The sequence below is a fragment of the Panthera uncia genome (genome assembly GCF_023721935.1).
Source record: "Panthera uncia isolate 11264 chromosome B3 unlocalized genomic scaffold, Puncia_PCG_1.0 HiC_scaffold_1, whole genome shotgun sequence".
NCBI lineage: Eukaryota > Metazoa > Chordata > Mammalia > Carnivora > Felidae > Panthera > Panthera uncia.
In genome coordinates, this window is record NW_026057582.1 from 3142952 (window position 1) to 3163239 (window position 20288).

A 20288-nucleotide genomic window follows, 5' to 3' on the forward strand; every position below is an offset into this window, starting at 1 on the left:
GATGGAGAACTACCTATTATGCTACTGGAAGTCAAAAGAAAGTAACAAACTAGACTTTCAATTAAAGGCTGTAACAAGAGATGAAGAAGGGCATTATATAATTACCCAGTCTATCCATCAGGAAGAGCTAATAATTGTAAATGTCTATGCGCCGAATATGGGAGCCCCCAAATATATAAAACAATTAATCACAAACATAAGCAACCTTATTGATAAGAATGTGGTAATTGCAAGGGACTTTAATACTCCACTTACAACAATGGGCACATCATCTAGACAGAGAATCAGTAAAGAAACAATGGCCCTGAACGATACATTGGACCAGATGGACTTGACAGATATATTTAGAACTCTACATCCCAAAGGAGCAGAATACACTTTCTTCTCCTGTGCATATGGAACATTCTCCAAGATAGATCACACACTGGGTCATAAAACAGCCCTCAAAAATATAAAAGAATTGAGATCGTACCATGCACACTCTCAGATCACAATGCTATGAAACTTGAAAGCAACCACAGGAAAAAGTCTGGAAAACCTCTGAAAGCATGGAAGTTAAAGAACATCCTACTCAAGAATGAATGGGTCAATCAGGCAATTAGAGAAAAAATTTAAAAATATATGGAAACAAATGAAAATGAAAATACAACAATCCAAATGCTTTGGAATGCAGCAAAGGCAGTCCTGAGAGGAAAATACATTGCAATCCAAGCCTATCTCAAGAAACAAGAAAAATCCCAAATACAAAATCTAACAGCACACTTAAAGGAACCAGAAGCAGAACAGCAAAGACACCCCAAACCCAGCAGAAGGAAAAATAATAAAGAGCAGAGCAGAAATAAATAACATAGAATCCAAAAACAGTAGAACAGATCAATGAAACCAAGAGTTGGTTTTTTGAAAAAATAAAATTGATAAGCCTCTAACCAGGCTTGTCAAAAAGGGAGATGACTCAAATAGATAAAATCACGAATGAAAATGGATTTATCACAACCAATCCCTCAGAAATACAAGCAATTACCAGGGAACACTATGAAAAATTATACGCCAACAAACTGGACAACCTGGAAGAAATGGACAAATTCCCAAACACCCATACACTACCAAAACTCAAACGGGAAGAAATAGAAAATTTGAACAGACCCATAACTGGGGAAGAAATTCAATCAGTTATCAAAAATCTCCCAACAAATAAGACTCCAGGACCAGCAGGCTTCCTTGGGGAATTCTACCAGACATTTAAAGCAGAGATAATACCTATCCTTCTCAAGCTGTTCCAAAAAACAGAAAGAGAAGGAAAACTTCCAGACTCATTCTATGAAGCCAGATTTACTTTGATTCCCAAACCAGACAGAGACCCAGCAGAAAAAGAGAACTACAGGCCAATATCCCTGATGAATATGGATGCAAAAATTCTCAACAAGATACTAGCAAATTGAATTCAACAGCATATAAAAAGAATTATTCACCATGATCAAGTGAGACTCATTCCTGGGCTGCAGGGCTGGTTCAATATTCGCAAATCAATCAACGTGATACATCACGTTAATGAAAGAAAAGAACCGTATGATCCTGTCAATAGATGCAGAAAAAGCATTTGACAAAATACAGCATCCTTTCTTAATAAAAACCCTCAAGAAAGGCAGGATAGAAGGAACATACTTAAACATCATAAAAGCCACTTATGAAAAGCCCACAGCTAATATCATCTTCAATGGGGAAAAACAGAACTTTCCCTCTGAAATCAGGAACACGACGGGGATGTCCACTCTCACCACTGTTGTTCAACATAGTGTTGGAAGCCCTAGCATCAGCAATCAGACAACAAAGCGAAATCAAAGGCATCAAAATTGGCAAAGACAAAGTCAAACTTTCGCTTTTCCCAGATGACATGATACTCTACACGGAAAACCTGACAGACTCCACCAACAGTCTGTTAGAACGGACACATGAATTCAGCAAAGTTGTAGGGTACAAAATCAATGTACAGAAGTTGGTTGCATTCTTATACACCAATGATGAAGCAACAGAAAAATAAAGAAACTGATCCCATTCACAACTGCACCAAGAACCATAAAATACCTAGGAAGAAACCTAACCAAAGATATAAAAGATCTGCATGCTGAAAACTATAGAAAGCTTATGAAGGAAACTGAAGAAGACACAAAGAAATGGAGAAACATTCCGTGCTCATGGATTGGAAGAATATTGTTAAAATGTTAATACTACCCAAAGCTATCTACACATTTAATGCAATCCCAAACAAAATTGCACCAGCATTCTTCTCAAAGCTAGAACAAACAATCCTAAAATTTGTATGGAACCACAAAAGACCCCGAATAGCCAAAGTAATATTTGAAGAAAAAAACAAAGCAGGAAGCATCACGATCTCAGACTTTAGCCTCTACTACAAAGCTGTAATCATCAAGACAGCATGGTATTGGCACAAAAACAGACATGTAGACCAATGGAATAGAATAGAGAACCCAGAATTGGACCCACTAACCTGGCCAACTAATCTTTGACAAAGCAGGAAAGGGCATCCAATGGAAAAAAGAGAGTCTCTTTAGCAAATGGTGTTGGGAGAACTGGACAGCTACATGCGGAAGAATGAAACTAGACCACTTTCTTACACCATACACAAAAATAAACTCAAAATGGATGAAGGACCTGAATGTGAGACAGGAAACCATCAAAACCCTAGAGGAGAAAGCTGGCAACAACCTCTTTGACCTCAGCTGTAGCAATCTCTCACTTGACACATCTCCAAAGGCAAGGGAATTAAAAGCAAAAATGAACTACTGGGACCTCATCAAGATAAAAAGCTTCTGCACTGCAAAGCAAACAATCAACAAAACTAAAAGGCAATCGACAGAACGGGAAAAGATATTTGCAAATGATATATCAGATAAAGGCCTAGTATTCAAAATCTATAAAGAACTCACCAAACTCCACACCTGAAAAACAAATAATCCAGTGAAGAAATGGGCAGAAGATATGAACAGACACTTGTCCGAAGAAGACATCCAGATAGCCAACAGACACATGAAAAGATGCTCAATGTCACTCCTCATCAGGGAAATACAAATCAAAACCACGCTGAGGTACCACCTCACATCGGTCAGAGTGGCTAAAATGAACAAATCAGGAGACTATAGATGCTGGAGAGGAAGTGGAGAAACGGGAACCCTCTTGCACTGTTGGGTGGGAATGCAAACTGGGGCAGCCGCTCTGGAAAACAGTGTGGAGGTTCCTCAAAAAATTAAAAATAAAACTACCCTACGACCCAGCAATAGCACTGCTAGGAATTCACCCAAGGGATCCAGGAGTGCTGATTCACAGGGGCACATGTATCCCAATGTTTATAGCAGCACTTTCAACAATAGCCTAATTATGGAAAGAGCCTAAATATCCATCAACTGACGAATGGATAAAGAAGATGTGGTTTATATATACCATGGGATACTACTTGGCAATGAGAAAGAATGAAATATGGCCATTTGCAGCAACACGGATGGAACTAGAAGGTATTATGCTAAGTGAAATAAGTCATACAGAGAAAGATACCTTATGTTTTCACTCATATGTAGATCTTGAGAAACGTAACAGAAGACCATGGGGGAGGGGAAGGGGAAAAAAAAGTTACAGAGAGGGAGGGAGGCAAACCGTAAGAGACTCTTAAATAGTGAAAACAAACAGTGTTGATGGGGGGTTGGGGGAGAGGGGAAAGCGGGTGATGGGCACTGAGGAGGTCACCTGTTGGGATGAGCACTGGGTGTTGTATGGAAACCAATTTGACGATAAATTATATTAAAAAAAATAATACAACAAGTACGAGACTCATGTAAACAAAAACAAACAAACAAAAAAACCACGGGCCCTTGAACCAAAACTGAGCACAAAACAGGACCTTTGGGCGCAGCATCACAGCCAGGGCTGGGGCAGCACAGAGCCCTACGGAGTAGATGGTGGGAGGCTAGACCTGTCACCAGCCCTGGTGTGGATCAGTGACACCCAAACTAGAAAACCAGACTGACATTCAAAGTCCCACGACCACCTTCCCCCTTCTCTTTCCTGCCTATGTTTCTATGTATAAATAAATGACCCTGAATTCTGCCCTGGAAAACCAGGTATGCTGTTATGTACTTGCTCGAGCCTCGCACTCGACGTCACCTCTGCCGAAGTCCTCCCTCACCATCTGCCCTCCCTCCCTCAGGTCTTACCACCCCCACCCCTTCCCCTCCCGGCAGCACACCCAACACCGCTCTCTCTCCCAGCTCTCGCCCTTCCCCGCGGCCCCTCGCACCACCTGACTCGAACACGCGTTTTCCTTGCTCGTTTCTCCCTGCATCTCCCACTGGAATGTGACTCCACGGGGATGGGGGCTCCTGTCCTTCCTGTTCACTGCTCCATCCCCACGGCACAGAGCAGTCAGCGCTGAATGAAAGGATAGCTTAGGAACAAAAAACTTCTTTAAAACCACCTCATGATTTACATGCTCGTCATGAGGGGTTGCTGGGTAAGAAGAGGTCTCCGTTGGCTTTCACTTTTCAAACAGACCACGTGCAAGTTTTAGTTACAAAAAGGAGAAGTCCTCATTAGTGGGAAAGCTAATCCACAGCAGAGCCTTTTTAAGTTTGGGCGAAAAGACGGCGAATCACGCTGTGGGCTCAGGGCAAACTGTGACGCTGGCGGGACTCACCGTGACAGGCTTGGTCTTCTCCCAGTCCGTCAGCAGGTCGGTGGTGCGGCTCTCCACGGCCCGGTCCTCCTGCACGATCTTCATCTGCAGGTTTGCCACCTGCTGCTGAATGGCAGAGTCCTTCCGCCGCATGATGTCGTTGAAGGCCCCCCACTCACCCTCTATGTTGTCGATGTAGAGCCAGGAGGGCGGGAACTGGAACCTCTGCTTCTCCAGCAGGCGCTGGCCATTGCGGTAGAGCTGCGCGGGTCAGAACACAGGTGGTTGTAGTTCTAGAATCACAGAGACTGTCGTCAGACCCCCACGTAAAGGGAAGACGGCGTGTGGCTACAGAACACACAACAACGCCTGCTCTTCTCCGGAAACCTTCCACGCTGAGAGCACGGCGCTCAGGGAGCAGCGGGGCCCGGGCCCGCCGCGGCTGGTGCGTCACCGTGCCTGGCTGCAGCCGGGGGGCCCGGCCAGGATCGAAGGCACGCTGGGCTGTGCTTCACCCCCTCCTTCCAAATTACAAACAGAACGCAAGTCTGAGGACTCGAAGAACAACCACTAAAGTAAAAGATTTTAAAAGGCAAAACGCGGTGGACCTCAAACCTCGAGAGCTGTTTAAAACGCGGATCCCCAGGATGCCAGTGCCTGCCCTCAAGCAGCCCGTCAGGTGGCCGTCAGGAAGACGGTGGTGGCTTGTAGGCACCTAATTTCTGAAACCGTGCCTCACGAGGTGACGATGAGAATTTTCACCGTTCACAGAGCTCACCTCAACTTGTTTCTCAAACTGTTTTATCTTTCGTTTCAAAGACTGCACGTAGGTGATGAAGGTCACCGCGTCCGAGGTGCTGGCCGTGTCCACCGAGTGCTGCTCCAACTCCTGCCGTGACTGTGTGGAGAGAGCACAGGAATTCAACACGGAGCCGAGCGTTTGCCGGCAGACTCGCGACACGGCCAGGATCCCGCCTCCTCACCTTCGAGATCTGGGAATGGAATTCTGTCATGTTTGACCCGAGCATCTGCCCAAATTTGCTGAGAACCTCCTTATGCCAAGAGTCGTACTTCAAGTTCACCTTGGACTGCACCTGTGGGGGGAACGAGCCCAGGACGACAGATCGTCAGTCCCTCGCGCCGGGGTGTTCACGCTTCCACGCGTCCTCGTCACCCGCAGACGCTGCCTTTACAGCGACCTCCACCCCCTGCCCCGGGGGGGCGGAGCTCACCTTGCCGTAATCTATGACTACTGGCCCAAACTCCTTCTTGGTTTCCGCATTGTCAAAAGTTCCTCGGGCCTTCCGTATTTGCACCAGGAGAGCCTGCCATTTGTTGAGATCTTCTCCGAGTCTGTTGTAGATGTTTTCGGCTTGCATGTCCCACAGGCACTGGTACTGAAGCCAGACCTGCAGGTGGACGGGAGGGTCAGATAGCACAGCTGGGCCTCTTACAGAATGTTCACACGCATTAGGTTCACGTCTCACTTGTTGTCAATACTGTCAGAAAAATTCACTTCAAATTCTCCGAATTTTTATATTAAAAAGGAATAACATTTATTGCTGTCTAAAATAATAGTTAATATTCTGTAAGATCTGTCCTACCATTCACTGGCTGCTTTAAAATAAGCAAGTGTCATCAATTACATCATATTAGACACAACATTACATAGATTTCGGCTCCCGTGTTCATCAGACCTCATATTCGCTATGTCTAAACACACTCCACAACGTATTTCAATGAGACGGGGAGCTTCTCACCTTGACGTACTGCTCGACCTCAGTCACGATGCCCATGACCGCAGAGTAGGACTCTTCCAGGGCAACGGGGCCATCAGGCATCCGCGTTAAAGCATTCCGGTAGAATTTCTCTTCTTCAGTCAATTCGTAATGAACACCCACCTAAGCAAGCAGAACCAGAAGAAACACAAGCAGTGTGTACAAAGATGTTCATCTCAGAGCCACCTTTCACCGAATTCAAACGAACCGAAGCAAGAGCCCGCTATACAAATGGCATTTGGAACATCTGCTTACCCCAGCCACAAGAAATCAGAGGCCTCCTCAACTCATCAACCAGTGAAGGGACATCAGATCAAGCACAAATTAGAAAACCCAAAAACCGCTACAGAGCACTTCGAGACCTATCTCTCATCTGAGAGCAGAACATTAAAGGCAATGTCCAAAGAATGGAGATTTCCATGACCAAATATTTACACCGACTTGGATGATCACATGCATTGTTTCAATGATCTGAGTGCTGGCTATGTGCCAGGCACTGCTGTGGGCACAAGAAACAGACAAAAAACTCTGCTCACGTGGGCTTACGCTCTGTGGGAGGAGAGATACTTCTCAGCAGGTGAGAAGTACTATGGAGATAAAGCAGGAAAGAGGAGGGCTGGGAGTGTGGGGTTGGGGAAGGTCAGGGAAGGCCTCACTGAGCAGGACCAGGAGAGGGAGGGAGTGAGCCATGTCAGTATGTTGCTACCGGGGGTTCTGAACAGGGAGGTCAGCAAGTGCAAAGGCCCAGGGGCAGGAGCCTGCCTGGAATGTGAAGAGAGCAAGAGGCCAGTGTGGCTGGAACAGAGCCAGCGAGGGAGATACTGGCACTCAAGTCAGAGAAGCAACGAGCAGCATATTACGTGGGGCCCAGCACTCTGCCATGGGACATGGGCTTTCATGGGGAGTGACACGAGAAGCCATCAACAGGCTCTGGGAAGAAGTGTTGGGACGGACATAAAATCTAAGACTTTGGCTGCTGTGTTGAAAACAGATTTTAGCAGGGGGCAAAGGCAGACAGAGACCTGTCAGAAGGGAACTTTAAGAATCCAAGTGAGGGATGATGGTACCTTGGACCAGTGGGATCAGTGGATGTGGGAAAAAGAAGATCAGGGTTAACTCTGCAGATGGAAACAGTGGGAGGCAAGGGTGACACCCCAGCTTGGCCCTGAGCAGGCTGAAGGCAGAGAAAAGGAGTGGGGGTGGCAGCTAGTCTGAGGGAGGGGGTCAGACGCACACTCAGTTTTCGCACCCATCGGTCTTGTGGAGATGCCCGGGGGGCGGGCTGGGGAGATGGGTCTAGAGCTCAGGATAAAGGCCGGGCTGGAGGTATGAGCCCAGTTGTCCCATCTGGCCGGCAATGGACCAGGTGAGACAGGTGCTGGGGATGGAGAGTGCACTCAAACAGTAGGAGCCAGAAGAGAGAGCCAAGGAAGAGCCACAGAGGACACTGGCCAGGGAGGTGGGAGGAAAACCAGGACAGCCAAGCGGAACAAGCATATCAAGTGGGCGGGGGGGGGGGGGGGGGGGGGGGGTGCACACCGTCACATCCTGCCACTGACACTTCTCAAGGGCTGAGAAGCCTGCCATAACAGCAGGGAAACGCCTGTGACCCTGATGCCGGAGGGGCTGGACCCGGAGCAGGTGTGCAGACGAGTTCTCTGTGTTTTCACCAAGGGGAGCTGAGAAGTAAGGTGGCTAGAGGATGACAGGAGGCTCAGCAGAGGGGAGGGGAGCTGGGCCACAGAGCAGGGGCACGGGCTCCAGCGTCAGAGGGGCTGGCTTCTGTTTGGTTCAGTGTGGAGACAACAGGACAGCAGTGTGAACGGACACCTGACGAGAAATATCCTGCAGTCTGCACACTCCCAGAGCAAAAGGAACGGTTCATAGCTCGGTTCGGATTAGCTGGTCACCACCAAGGCTGAGTCTACGGGGGGGTTGCTACCACAAAAACACCTCAGAACTGAGCCTATGCTGCTTATATTCAAAGCTGAGACTTTCTAGAAGAGCCTGTTGCAACAGAGGTTATGGAAATCTGCTTATTCGAAAACCACCAGTCTTGTTTAGAAGTAATGTTGCTCAGACCAGGGACTAAACAGTCTTTTCAGTTTTCCTTTTGCTCCAAAAGCACATTATTATTATTGATACTCTTATTAAAGAGTATATCCGGGATTTGTTTTAAAATAGTCTGGTGGGGAGGAGGAGGAGGGAAAGGAATAAAAATTTAAATTGGCCACATGATATACAAAGCAGGCTGATGTGAACTCATGAGATTCCCTCTACTTTTGTGTGTATCTACAAACTTCTATATTAAAAAGTGGGGGTGGGGAGAAAGGGGAATTAAAAGACAGGTTCATGGGGGAAATTTCTGAGAGACTACCGAAATCAGAACTGCAGATGCAACGATTTGGGAAAGCAGCCACTGGGGAAAAATGCCAAGTCACATAAGCCTTCCTCTAGCTTTCCCTTAGAATGCAGAGTCCCAAGTCGGGAGTCTTGAAAGACATATGGAGAGCACCATTTCCAGGGATATGGAGGAGAGGCGGCGCCCCAGGGCCCTAGGGAGGCCTGGGCAGAGGCCATGTGATGCGAATCCCCGGAAGGCTCACCTGGTACCTCTGACTCTGGATCCTGGGCAGAGACAGCACAACCATCTTCCAGGCAAACATTTCCTGGTACAGCTTGTACCTGCACTCTTCGATGGGCGGGTTCAAATAGATGACCTGATTGGTTATCCTTAGCTCATGAACAACATTCTGTAAAGGGAAGATTTCGTTTCTTACTCAAATATCTATTTCAATAATAGGCTTTCGTGCATTTGTGCCGCCAGAATCAGTATTCACGAGAAGGGTGATCATTTCTGGATTAAAAATCTAATACCGAAGCATGGCACTGATGTACTAATAAATTACCGAACGCCTCCAGGGGCCACCCTCAATCAAACGGTACCGGATATACACGTACGTGATCGTCACTCAGTAATTCCCTCAAGTACAATTGGGTGCTTGGAAAGTTTAAATTCAAAATTGGGTAAAAAGTATACAAATTATAGCTTAGTTATTTTTGTCATACAAAGCATTAGAATAATTTTAAATGAATTTTCTTGAAAAAAAGTACTTTCTCAAAGTAAAAAAAGTGGTTTTGATGCATAATATTTTTCTCCCTCTGAATTATGAACCTACTTGAGTCTGAACCACGGGTCTGTTACTTTAATGGACATCATGGTCTGCTGTAGCCCATGTGTGGAGTGCATGGCCCTCCCCAGAGGATAAGAAGCCAGAGGGCAGGCACTGCTTAGGCGCTTCCTGGATCCCCAGTGCGTAGGTGCTGAACACACAATGGGTGCTCAATGGCACCATCTGCTTTAATATGCGTGGTGATCTCTGGACATAATGACCTCAGGACCTCACAACCCTGTGTCACTGATGCAGCCACACGAGACTGGCATTAGCTGTCAGACATGCGGCACGGGCGTAGGTTTAGGAGTCAAGGTGAGTCTGTGCCACCTGCCAGTGCCTGCTTTAAGCTGAGCAAGATTTCCACCTCCACCTCCACTGGGTAACTGCTCTGGCTTACACAGACCCATTTGCTTGTCTGCATCTCTGTATTTTAAAAAGTATGCTTTGGGAATAAATGTGCAATATTCAAAACCGAAAACATTTTTCAAGCATTAAGAGGAAAAAAAAAAAAAGAGAGAAGGTAACGTCTGGGTAGGAAAAAAGCAGCCAATTGTTTCTCCCACATCAAAGTTTTTACCTTTAGTTCTTTTAGACCTCTGTTTTGTGAGGTAGTCTTACTGGTAAATTGAACACAAATGCCATAAACTACCTAAAACAAATGTATGGCTTAATGAACTACTGTAAGGCAGACACTTTTGTAACTGACGCCCAGATTAGTAGACAGGACCTACTAGCACAGCTCGAATTAACACACTTTTCTAGACAGCTTGCTGGGCTCCAGCTGGCCACTCCTTCACTCAAATGGGAAATGGGGGGCTTGGGGACCAAGACTGCTGTCCTGTGTGGAGGCCACCGTGTTGGTGCATTCCTCCATGACTCTGAGAAGATTGTGTGAAAACAGTGGCATTTTAGCGTCAGAGTCTGAATTTTCCTTGTACTAGGTTACACTCAGTACTTGAAATGGTTTCTTGCATGTATGCCTGGAAAGTAGAGATTTTTTTCCAGTGTAGTTTTTTTCCAATTTCCATTAAAAAAATTTTTTTTGATGTTTATTTTTTAAAGAGAGAGAGAGAGAGAGAGACAGCGCGCGCGAGTGGGGGGAGGGGCAGAGAGAGAGGGAGACACAAAATCCCAAGCAGACTCCAGGCTCTGAGATGTCAGCACAGAGCCCAACGCAGGGCTCAAACCCAACAAACCATGAGATCATGACCTGAGCCAAGTCAGAAGCTTAACCGACTGAGCCTCCCAGGCACCCCCAAGTGTAGATTTTTTTCTAAAATTTATTTCCCATTTAAAAAAAATGTCTGTTTTTGAAATTATTTTAGACTTCCAGGAGAGTTGCAAAGAAAGTATGAAGAGTTTTCGTGCACTCTTGACCAACTCTCTGTAACGTTAACATCTAACACGTCACAATTACCAAAACCAAGAAATTAACATTGATACAACACTGACTAAAATCCTGACTTCAGTCAGATCTCCCAGGACCCCACAACATAGTTACTCGTCACATGCCTTAACCCCTTCCAACCTGTGACATCTCTGTTCCTCCTTGTCTTTGTCTCATGACCTCGACACTTTGGAAGGGTACTGGTGAGGTGTTCTGTAAGGGATGTCTGACCTTTTCTCATGATTAGAACGAGTCTGGGAGGTGTGGGGACAAAGAACACAGAGGGTGGGGTGGTATCTGTCAGGTTTCTCCACTGTGAAGTGGCCTTCTCATTGGTACTTTTCAAGGGGGAGAATCTTCTGTTCGATTTACTAGCAAATCGGACGCCCCGGGAAATACTCACTTTAATCTTTGGCTCCCCACCAGGCTTGTGACTAACTTGTGGTGCGTCTGTATCCATGTCAACTTCTGCTTTATCTTCAGCTTGTCCGAGAAGCACCTGGGTCCAGGCTCTCAGGCCAGCTTGTAGGCGAACGCCCAGTATTCTTTCAATCTACAGAGAAAGTAGTGTCAGAAAACAGTGTCCTTCCAAAAGGCAGGTCGGCAAGCATGTCAGATAGAAAGCCGATGCTTCAGGTCGAGGATCACAGTTGCTCCCACACCCTTCATCTCAGCCTGATCCCCCCTTCCCCATCCTGTGCCTCTCCCAGACTCAGAGACCCTGACCTCCATCTGGGGGTAACCTAACCACCAACCCTCTGATCTGTCAGGGACAAGGAGACGGACACAAATGCAGCAGATATAGTCACAGTCTTGCCGTTCCCTCAACGTACTAGAAAATTTATAAAACAAAAGTAGTTTCCTGGTAGCCTCAGAGATAAAACTAGCAATCTATGATGTGGAGAATAAACCATTTTCTCTTTTATGAAGTTGAGATATGATTGACATATAACATTCTATCAACTTCAGATGAACATAACGATATTTCATATTTATGTACATGGCAAAGTCACCACATACAGGTGACCGTCTTCTTTTAACAAGCGAAGAAAAAAGTCTCACTTGATCGAGAACGAGAGAAGTAACTTTCCTACGAACAGGACACCTATACATCTTTGCGCAGAGTCTGTCTTGGGCCACAAAACCATCCTGGGAATGCTGGAAGGGCAGCTGTGACAAAGCCCGAGACTTCCAGTAGATTCAGAAGAGTGGGTTTTGTTAATTTTCCCCGCCAGTGTTCCACGTGTGGATACACTGCACCTTTGTGGGTCACAGGCTTTCTCTTTAAAATGGGTAACTAAGGTGCTTCAGAGCTGCCTAGCCACCACCGCCCATGGAGCAGCTCTGTCATGAAATATCCCACTTCCCGGGATTCCCCACGGATGCTCTCTGATGTCCAGCAATGAGAAAGCCACATGTGGTGTTAAGTATGTTTCAAACACATGTGCACTTTAACCTCCCCGCAGACCCCTACAGGGGTGAGCCCCAATCCTCTACGAGAGGAATAAGCGGTGGTTACTGGGCATTTCCTTTTTTTTTTTTTTTTTTAAAGTAAGCTCTAGGCCTAACGTGGGGCTTGAACTCATGACCCAGAGATCAAGAGTTGCATACCCTACTGACTCAGCCAGCCAGGCACCCCCAGGCATTTCAATTGGGTGGTCGAGAGGGGCAGTGTCAGAGAAGGATGCCTGGAGGGGAAGGCCAGGGAAGACGACCTTTATCAGGTGAGCAGGGAAGGGCAGGCAGGAAGCTGTCAGGTATTCAGAAGATAAAGAGAATCCCCCACCTCACCACCTCAACTTGGAATGGACAGGAGTATTGCTAGAACCACACAGCTCGGCTCTGTCATTACCTAAATGGGATTTCTGGAGGGGAAACTGGACCACTGATGGTAATTTCTATGGAAAAATACTTTTCTGTCACTAATGAACTTACAAAATAGGGTCCACCCTTATATTGCTAGTAGAAAAATGAAAACCACGATAACACTCCCATCCCTCACCTCCATGTCAAGCTTATTGACCCAGATGGGCAAGTTGGAATAGGAGTGCAGGTTTAAGTCGTCCACGGCTTTCTGAACTCTGTTCAAGATCTCTGAGAAAGTCCTGTGATCATACATGCAAGTCTCCAGGGAACGGACTTCCAGGTCGATTTTTTCTTCTATTATTAGCAGATCATCCACCTAAAGGAAGGCACATTTATTATTTAAAACAGCCATTCACTCTATTCCTTTATGCTTGTGTACATTCTCCCCAATGAACAAATATTCACGGTAAAGGAGTTCTTTCCATGAATAGCTAATCCTATCTGTTGGTGTAAGAACACTTACTCCCACTCCTGTGTTTCCACAGAGGGAAGGAAAACGTATGGAAATTATCAAGGTCTCCCCCTTACTCCCTCCTGCTCACAGGAAGGGTGACCTCTGAATGAGAAGTCTGCTCCGCTCAGTGCCTTCTCTGTCGCAAGCGCCAGCCTGTAGGCCAGACGGCTTACGACCATCCGGCTATGCTAGGGTCTGGGAAGCAAGTCTAGGTCTAGGGGGACTGACGGCCAGAGCCCCATTCTCCGCGTAGCTGTATCAGTAGTAAAGCTCTCATTTTGCTCCGTCAGACTCCCGTGTTCTTCATCTCTCCGCTGGTTTCTAAACTCAGTTACCTAACGGCCTTCCCAGAGCACCATCAAACAGCACAGTAAGTAAAAGGGCTTCCTCTCCCCTTCAGCTCACACGGCCCAATGCCACACCCGTCGGGAAGGCCTCCTGTGGGAGAGCTACCAGGTGAACAGAGTGAGCTGTCTCCGCGTTCGGTTCACTCCCAGGGAACAGGAGATCAACGCACCTTTTCCTGGAAGTTGAAGACGGTCTCCGCCAAGCGCTGCACGTAGGGGTCGAGCTTGTAGGATTCCCACACCAGCGCGATGCCCTCTGCGATCAGAGCCTGCACCTCCTTCTTCAAGCCGGCCACCAGAAGGGAAATGGTGTTGCGCTCCTCCACCTTCTCACAGGTCCGCTCGTAGGTGCGGACGCTCTCGATCAGCGAGATGGCAAACGGGTAGAGCTGGTTTGCTTGATGGGCCTTGTTCACAATCGCCAGCGGGACTCGGAAACCAAGCCACTTGAGATTTCGAACTTCCTTTGAAAGCGTGATGATCTCGGGAAGGAAGTTAACTTTCAGCTTAAGGACGTTTCCAGTTCGGCCGCGGACCCGGGTGCTTTCGATGGTGAAGATGCGCCCCGAGACGCCCAGGTTGCGCTGCTGCACCTTCCGGGCCCAGTCGTCGAAGATCTCCTGAGTGTTGAGCTTCATGCGGAAGCTGTCCCCATCCTGCTTCAGCTTCTGGCCCTCCACGTGGTTCTCCCAGCCCTTGCCCAGCACGTCCTCCACGCGCTTCATGTAGGCGCTCAGCTGGCGGTCGATCTGCTTCGCCCAGATGATGGAGCCCGACACCGGGGGCAGGTCGCGCACATGGCTCATCTTACACGCCTGACTCTGTGGGTACTGAACCTTGAACTTGTCGTGGAGAGACTCAATGTCGTCTTTCACGCGCTGGATTAGCTGGGTCTGGTACTCGCGGATGGCCCCACGGATGTGAGGCCTGACGAACAGCGCGTTGAACCTGGAGAAAATCCTGAACATCTCGTTAGCGTTCTTGGCTGTGCCAAGCTGATCCCTAAGGCGAGCGGTGATCCGGGTCTCCACCCTGTCGATCCGCTCATCGTATCTCTTCATGGCGGCCTCCCAAGCTTCCGTGCCTTCCTTGGAGACGTCTAGCCCGTCCACTTCCTTGACGTTCTCGTACGCGAGGTTGACCTCCTCAATAGCATTCGCGTCTGCGGCATCAAAGAGAACCTCTGCCACTTTCATGTCCTGAGGCTCGGGGACTTCTCCTTGGTTCTGCTGTGCGACTGCCGTGACCTGAAAGAGAAGGATTCGTGACAGAAAGGTTGACGGCACAAAGACTGCCGTTTGGCTGTGCACCCGGAGTGCAGCCAGTCCGCTCTGTAAGTTTTTAACTTTTAGCCAAATGTTTTAGAACCACAACTCAACAAGACCACGAAAAATACCACAGAGTATATTCTAACTCTGCCCATAAAGATCTACTGACAATGTAGTTTTGGTGCCTGAGAAGCTAAAATAACATGTTAAAACCTGGGCTTTGAGTATTTGCCTCTTCAGTGTTTTGTCTACAATTAAAACTGCACTGAAAAGCTCAGGAATTCAGAGGAGAGCTATGTGCAAACTCGGTGTCCAACATAGTCTTTGTTTTCGATTCTTTTTTTTTTTTTTTAATGATTTTCCAGGTTTATTTATTTATTTAGAGAGAGAGAGAGCGCACACGTGTAAGCAGGGGAGAGGCAGAGAAAGAGAGAGAGAGAGGGACAGAGAGAATCCCAAGTAGGCTCCGCACTGTCCACGCAGAGCCTGATGCGAGGCTTGATCTCACAAACTGTGAGATCATGACATGAGCTGAGATCAAAAGTTGGACGCTAAACTGACTGAGTCACCTAGGTGCCCCTTCCTTTTGATTCTTAAAACTTTAATTATAATTCATGGGTAAATACCTCAGCAGAGGGATAGACAGATAAACGCTCAGTAAGAGAGAAGAATCCCCCATTCCACTCCCTGAAGCCCCCCCTAGAGAGCAGAACAGAGCGTGAGCTTTACGTCAGGTGTCAGACTTCCACACATATCTCCTGCCCACACTCCCACAGAATTATAAAGCCAGGTGGGGGTCTTCATCTGTGTCCACAGATGTCTTGGATGAAATTTAGATGGTCTGGGAATTTGGGGGAAATTATCATCATTATTTTCACTAACCCCTAACTAAAATTTAGCATTTCCTATAATTATGAATACACACAACAGTCACACATAGTCCCTTGAGGTTCTGTGGCTTTGTCACCAATAAAGTGCTTCCTCATTATGTGTGTACCTATCTTTTTTTTTTTAACGTTTATTTTTGAAAGAGAGAGAGAGACAAAGTACGAGCAGGGGAGGGGCAGAAAAAAAGGGAGACACAGAATCCGAGGCAGGCTCCAGGTTCTGAGCTGTCAGCACAGAGCCCAACGTGGGGCTCAAACTCATGAGCTGTGGGATCATGACCTGCACCGAGGTCAGATGCCCAATCCACTGAGCCACCCAGGTGCCCCTATATCTTGAAATCCTGCTCATGCTCATCACTTCAAAATTATGGTATTAATATGGCCCCTCACTAGATCTTGCTATTTTAAGTGTTCATAGAGGAGCACACAGATTACTAGATTTTATTAATTTAATTAATAAATTTCTAATTTATTGGTAATTGTTCCTTTGTAAACTCATACATTTTATTTTCTGCATTTAAGAACATTCTAAGTATTCCTAGTAACGGTAGTATGAGGGCAAAAACTGAACAAAATTATTAAAAGTAGTTTTTTCAGGACAATGGAGAAAAACCAAAGGCAGCCAACAAAGGCAGAAAACAGATGTGTTTTCTCATGACAAAGGGCTACCAAATCAGATAAATAACAGCTGTTGGCCTTCTTGCCCGGAGGTGTTCCCATCCCCAGCTCAGGCAGCGAAAACCTGCACTCTGCACTTTGCGGTGGGAGCAGAACAGCAATGTTTCAAGGGGAGATTCGGAAAATGGGAGAGCCTGAGAAGGGCCGGCGTAATAAATTATGGAGACCCTCGGGGAGCACTGTTAAGAATGGACAGTCTGGGGAGATTTACAACTTGCTGTCAACCGAGAATTTTATATCCAGAGACACTATCCTTCAAGTATGAAAATGAAATATTTTTCCTGATCGACAAAAAATGAGGGGATTTGTTGCCGGCAGACCTATGGAACAAGAAATACTAAGAGAATTCCTTTAAACTAGAGGGAAGAGACACCAGACAGTAACTCAGGTCCACGAATGAATGAAGGGAACTAGACCAATGATAATATGTGCACAAATGTAACAGATATATGTATTACTTTTCTTCTTCTAATTTTTCTAAAATGAATGTGACTGTTTAAAACAAAACTTATGGGGCACCTGGGTGGCTCAGTCGGTTGAGCATCCGACTTTGGCTCAGGTTATAATCTCACAGCTTGAGAGTTCTAGCCCCACTTTGAGCTCTGTGCTGACAGCTCAGAGCCTGGAGCCTGCTTCAGATTCTGTCTCCCTCTCTCTCTGCTCCTCCCCCACTCATGTTCTCTCTCTCTCTCTCTCTCTCTCTCTCTCTCTCTCTCAAAAATAAGTAAACATTAAAAAAATAAAAAATCAAACAAAACTTATAACACTGTATTGTTGGGTTTATAGCACATAAAGATGTAATATACGTGACAAGGAAGAAACAGAGCTATAACGGTATGAGATTCCTATAGTTTACTGGAAGTAAGAGTGTATACATACCATGATAAGGATGTATACTGTAATCCCTATAGTATCACCAAGAAAGAAAATTCAAAGAAATAAAGCTACGAGTCTATAGAAGAATTAAAATAATATACTAAAAATAACACAAGAGGAGTGGGCAGAGAAATAGAGGAGCAAAAAGTGAGATAAGCAGGAAACAAATAGCAAATGGCAGCTCTGAATCCAACCATATCAATGACTACATTAAATGTGAACAGACTACTAAACACTCCAATAAAAACATTCTGACGGGGCGCCTGGGTGGCGCAGTCGGTTAAGCGTCCGACTTCAGCCAGGTCACGATCTCGCGGTCCGTGAGTTCGAGCCCCGCGTCAGGCTCTGGGCTGATGGCTCGGAGCCTGGAGCCTGTTTCCGATTCTGTGTCTCCCTCTCTCTCTGCCCCTCCCCCGTTCATGCTCTGTCTCTCTCTGTCCCAAAAATAAATAAAAAACGTTGGGAAAAAAAAAAAAAAAAAAAAAACATTCTGAGAACGTATTCATGCACATGTAAGTTTATCATTAATTTTACTGATATAAAGGATATGTACCACATGACTTACAAATAAAAAGAAAATGTAAATGACTTCTTAAAATATGTACGCTAAGAAGTACATGGGAAAAAAGGGTTAAGAGACCCCAGGCTATCCACTCTCATCACTTTTGTTCAACACAGTGTTGGAAGTCCTAGCCTTAGCAATCACACAACAAAAAGAAATAAAAGGCAACCAAATCGGTAAGGAAGAAGTCAGACTTTCACTACTGGCAGACAACATGACATTCTATGTGCAAAATCCAAAAGATTCCACCAAAAAACTGCTGGAACTGATACATAAATTCAGCAAAGTCACAGAATATAAAATCAACATACAGAAATCAGTTGCATTTCTATACACCAATAATGAAGTAGCAGAAAGCAGAAAGAGAATTCAAGGAATTGATCCTATTTATGATTGCACCGAAAACCATAAAATATACAGGAATAAACCTAACCAAAGAGGTAAAAGATCTGTACACTGAAAACTATACAAAGCTTATGAGAGAAATTGAAGAAGATACAAAGAAATGGCAAAACATTCCATGCTTATGGATCAGAAGAACAAATATTAAAATGTCAACACTACCCAAAGCAATCTACACATTCAATGCAATCTCTATCAAAATAACATCAGCATTCTTCACAGAGCTAGAACAATCCAAAAAAAAAATGTTTTTTAACATTTATTTATTTTTGAAAGACGGAGAGAGACAGAGCATGAGCAGGGGAGGGGCAAAGAGAGAGTGGGAGACACAGAATCCGAACCAGGCTCCAGGCTCTGAGCTGTCAGCACAGGGCCCGATGTGGGGCTCGAACTCACAAACCACAAGATTGTGACCTGAGCCACAGTCAGACACTTAACCAACTGAGCCCACCCAGGCGCTGCAACAATACTAAAATTTGTATGGAATTAGGAAAGACCTTGAACAGCCAAAGCAATCCTGAAAAAGAAAACCAAAGCTGGAGGCATCACAGTTCCATACCTTAGGCTGTATTATAAAGCTGTAATCATCAAGAGAGTATGGTACTGGCACAAAAACAGACACTCAGATCAATGGAACAGAATAGAGAACCCAGAAATGGACCCACAAACAAATGGCCAATCTTTGACAAAGCAGGAAAGAATACCCAATGGAAAAAAGACAGTCTCTTCAGCAAATGGTGTTGGGAAAATTGGACAGTAACAAGCAGAAGAATGAACCTGGACCACTTTCTTATACCATACATGAAAATAAACTCAAAATGGATGAAAGACCTAAATGTAAGACAAGAAGCCATCACAATCCTAGAGAAGGAAACAGGCAACAACTGCCTGTTTTGACCTCAGCTGCAGCAACTTCTTACTAGACATGTCTCTGGAGGCAAGGGAAACAAAGGCAAAAATGAACTACTAGGACCTCATCAACATAAAAAGCTTCTGCACAGCAAAGTAAGCAACAAAACTAAAGGCAACTGACAAATTGGGAGAAGATATCTGCAAATGACATATGAGGTAAAGGATTAGTATCCAAAATCTGTAAAGAACTTATCAAACTCAACACCCAAAAAATAAACAATCCAATGAAGAAATGGGCAAAAGACATGAATAGACACTTTTCCAAAGACATCCAGACGGTTAACAGACACATGAAAAGATGCTCAACATTACTCATCATCAGGGAAATACAAATCAAAACCACACTGAGATACCACCTCACCCCTGTCAGAATGGCTAACATTAACAACTCAGGCAACAACAGACGTTGGCGAGGATGCAGAGAAAGGGGAACACTTTTGCGCTGCTGGTGGGAACGCAAACTGGTGCAGCCGCTCTGGAAACCAGTGTGGAGGTCCCTCAAAAACTAAAAACAGAACTACCTTATGACCCAGCAACTCCACTACTAGGTATTTATGCAAAGGATACAAAAATGTTAATTTGAGGGGGCACATGCACCCCAATGTTTAGAGCAGCACTATCAACAATAACCAAATTATGGAAAGAGCCCAATGTCCATCGACTGATAAATAAGAATGTGGTGTGTGTATATATATATATATATATATATATATGTATATATGAATATATATTTATATATATATATTTACATATACATATATGTGTGTGTGTATATATATATATATATACATATATACGTAACAGTACTACTCAGACATAAGAAATAATGAATTGTCTCCATATGCAATGTGGATGGAGCTACCGTGTATTATCCTAAGCAAAATAAGTCAGAGGAAAGTTAAATATCATATGATTTCACTCATATGTGGAATTTCAGAAACAAAAACAGATGAACACAGGGGAAGGAAAGGAAAAATAAGACAAAAACAGAGAGGGAGGCAAACCATAAGAGAC

General features: G+C 45.4%; 1 protein-coding gene across 1 annotated transcript in view; it reads right to left on the reverse strand.

The window, feature by feature from the left end:
- Positions 1-20288, reverse strand: part of DYNC1H1 (dynein cytoplasmic 1 heavy chain 1) — a 77236-nt gene that overhangs the window by 40442 nt on the left and 16506 nt on the right. Inside the window, exons 8-16 of the mRNA XM_049612128.1 lie at positions 13860-14936; positions 13025-13204; positions 11426-11575; positions 9066-9212; positions 6442-6582; positions 5914-6090; positions 5665-5775; positions 5460-5579; positions 4703-4942 (exon numbers count right to left, since the gene is read on the reverse strand). Coding sequence (XP_049468085.1) covers positions 4703-4942; positions 5460-5579; positions 5665-5775; positions 5914-6090; positions 6442-6582; positions 9066-9212; positions 11426-11575; positions 13025-13204; positions 13860-14936 — 2343 coding nt within the window. The remainder of the gene's footprint in view (positions 1-4702; positions 4943-5459; positions 5580-5664; positions 5776-5913; positions 6091-6441; positions 6583-9065; positions 9213-11425; positions 11576-13024; positions 13205-13859; positions 14937-20288) is intronic.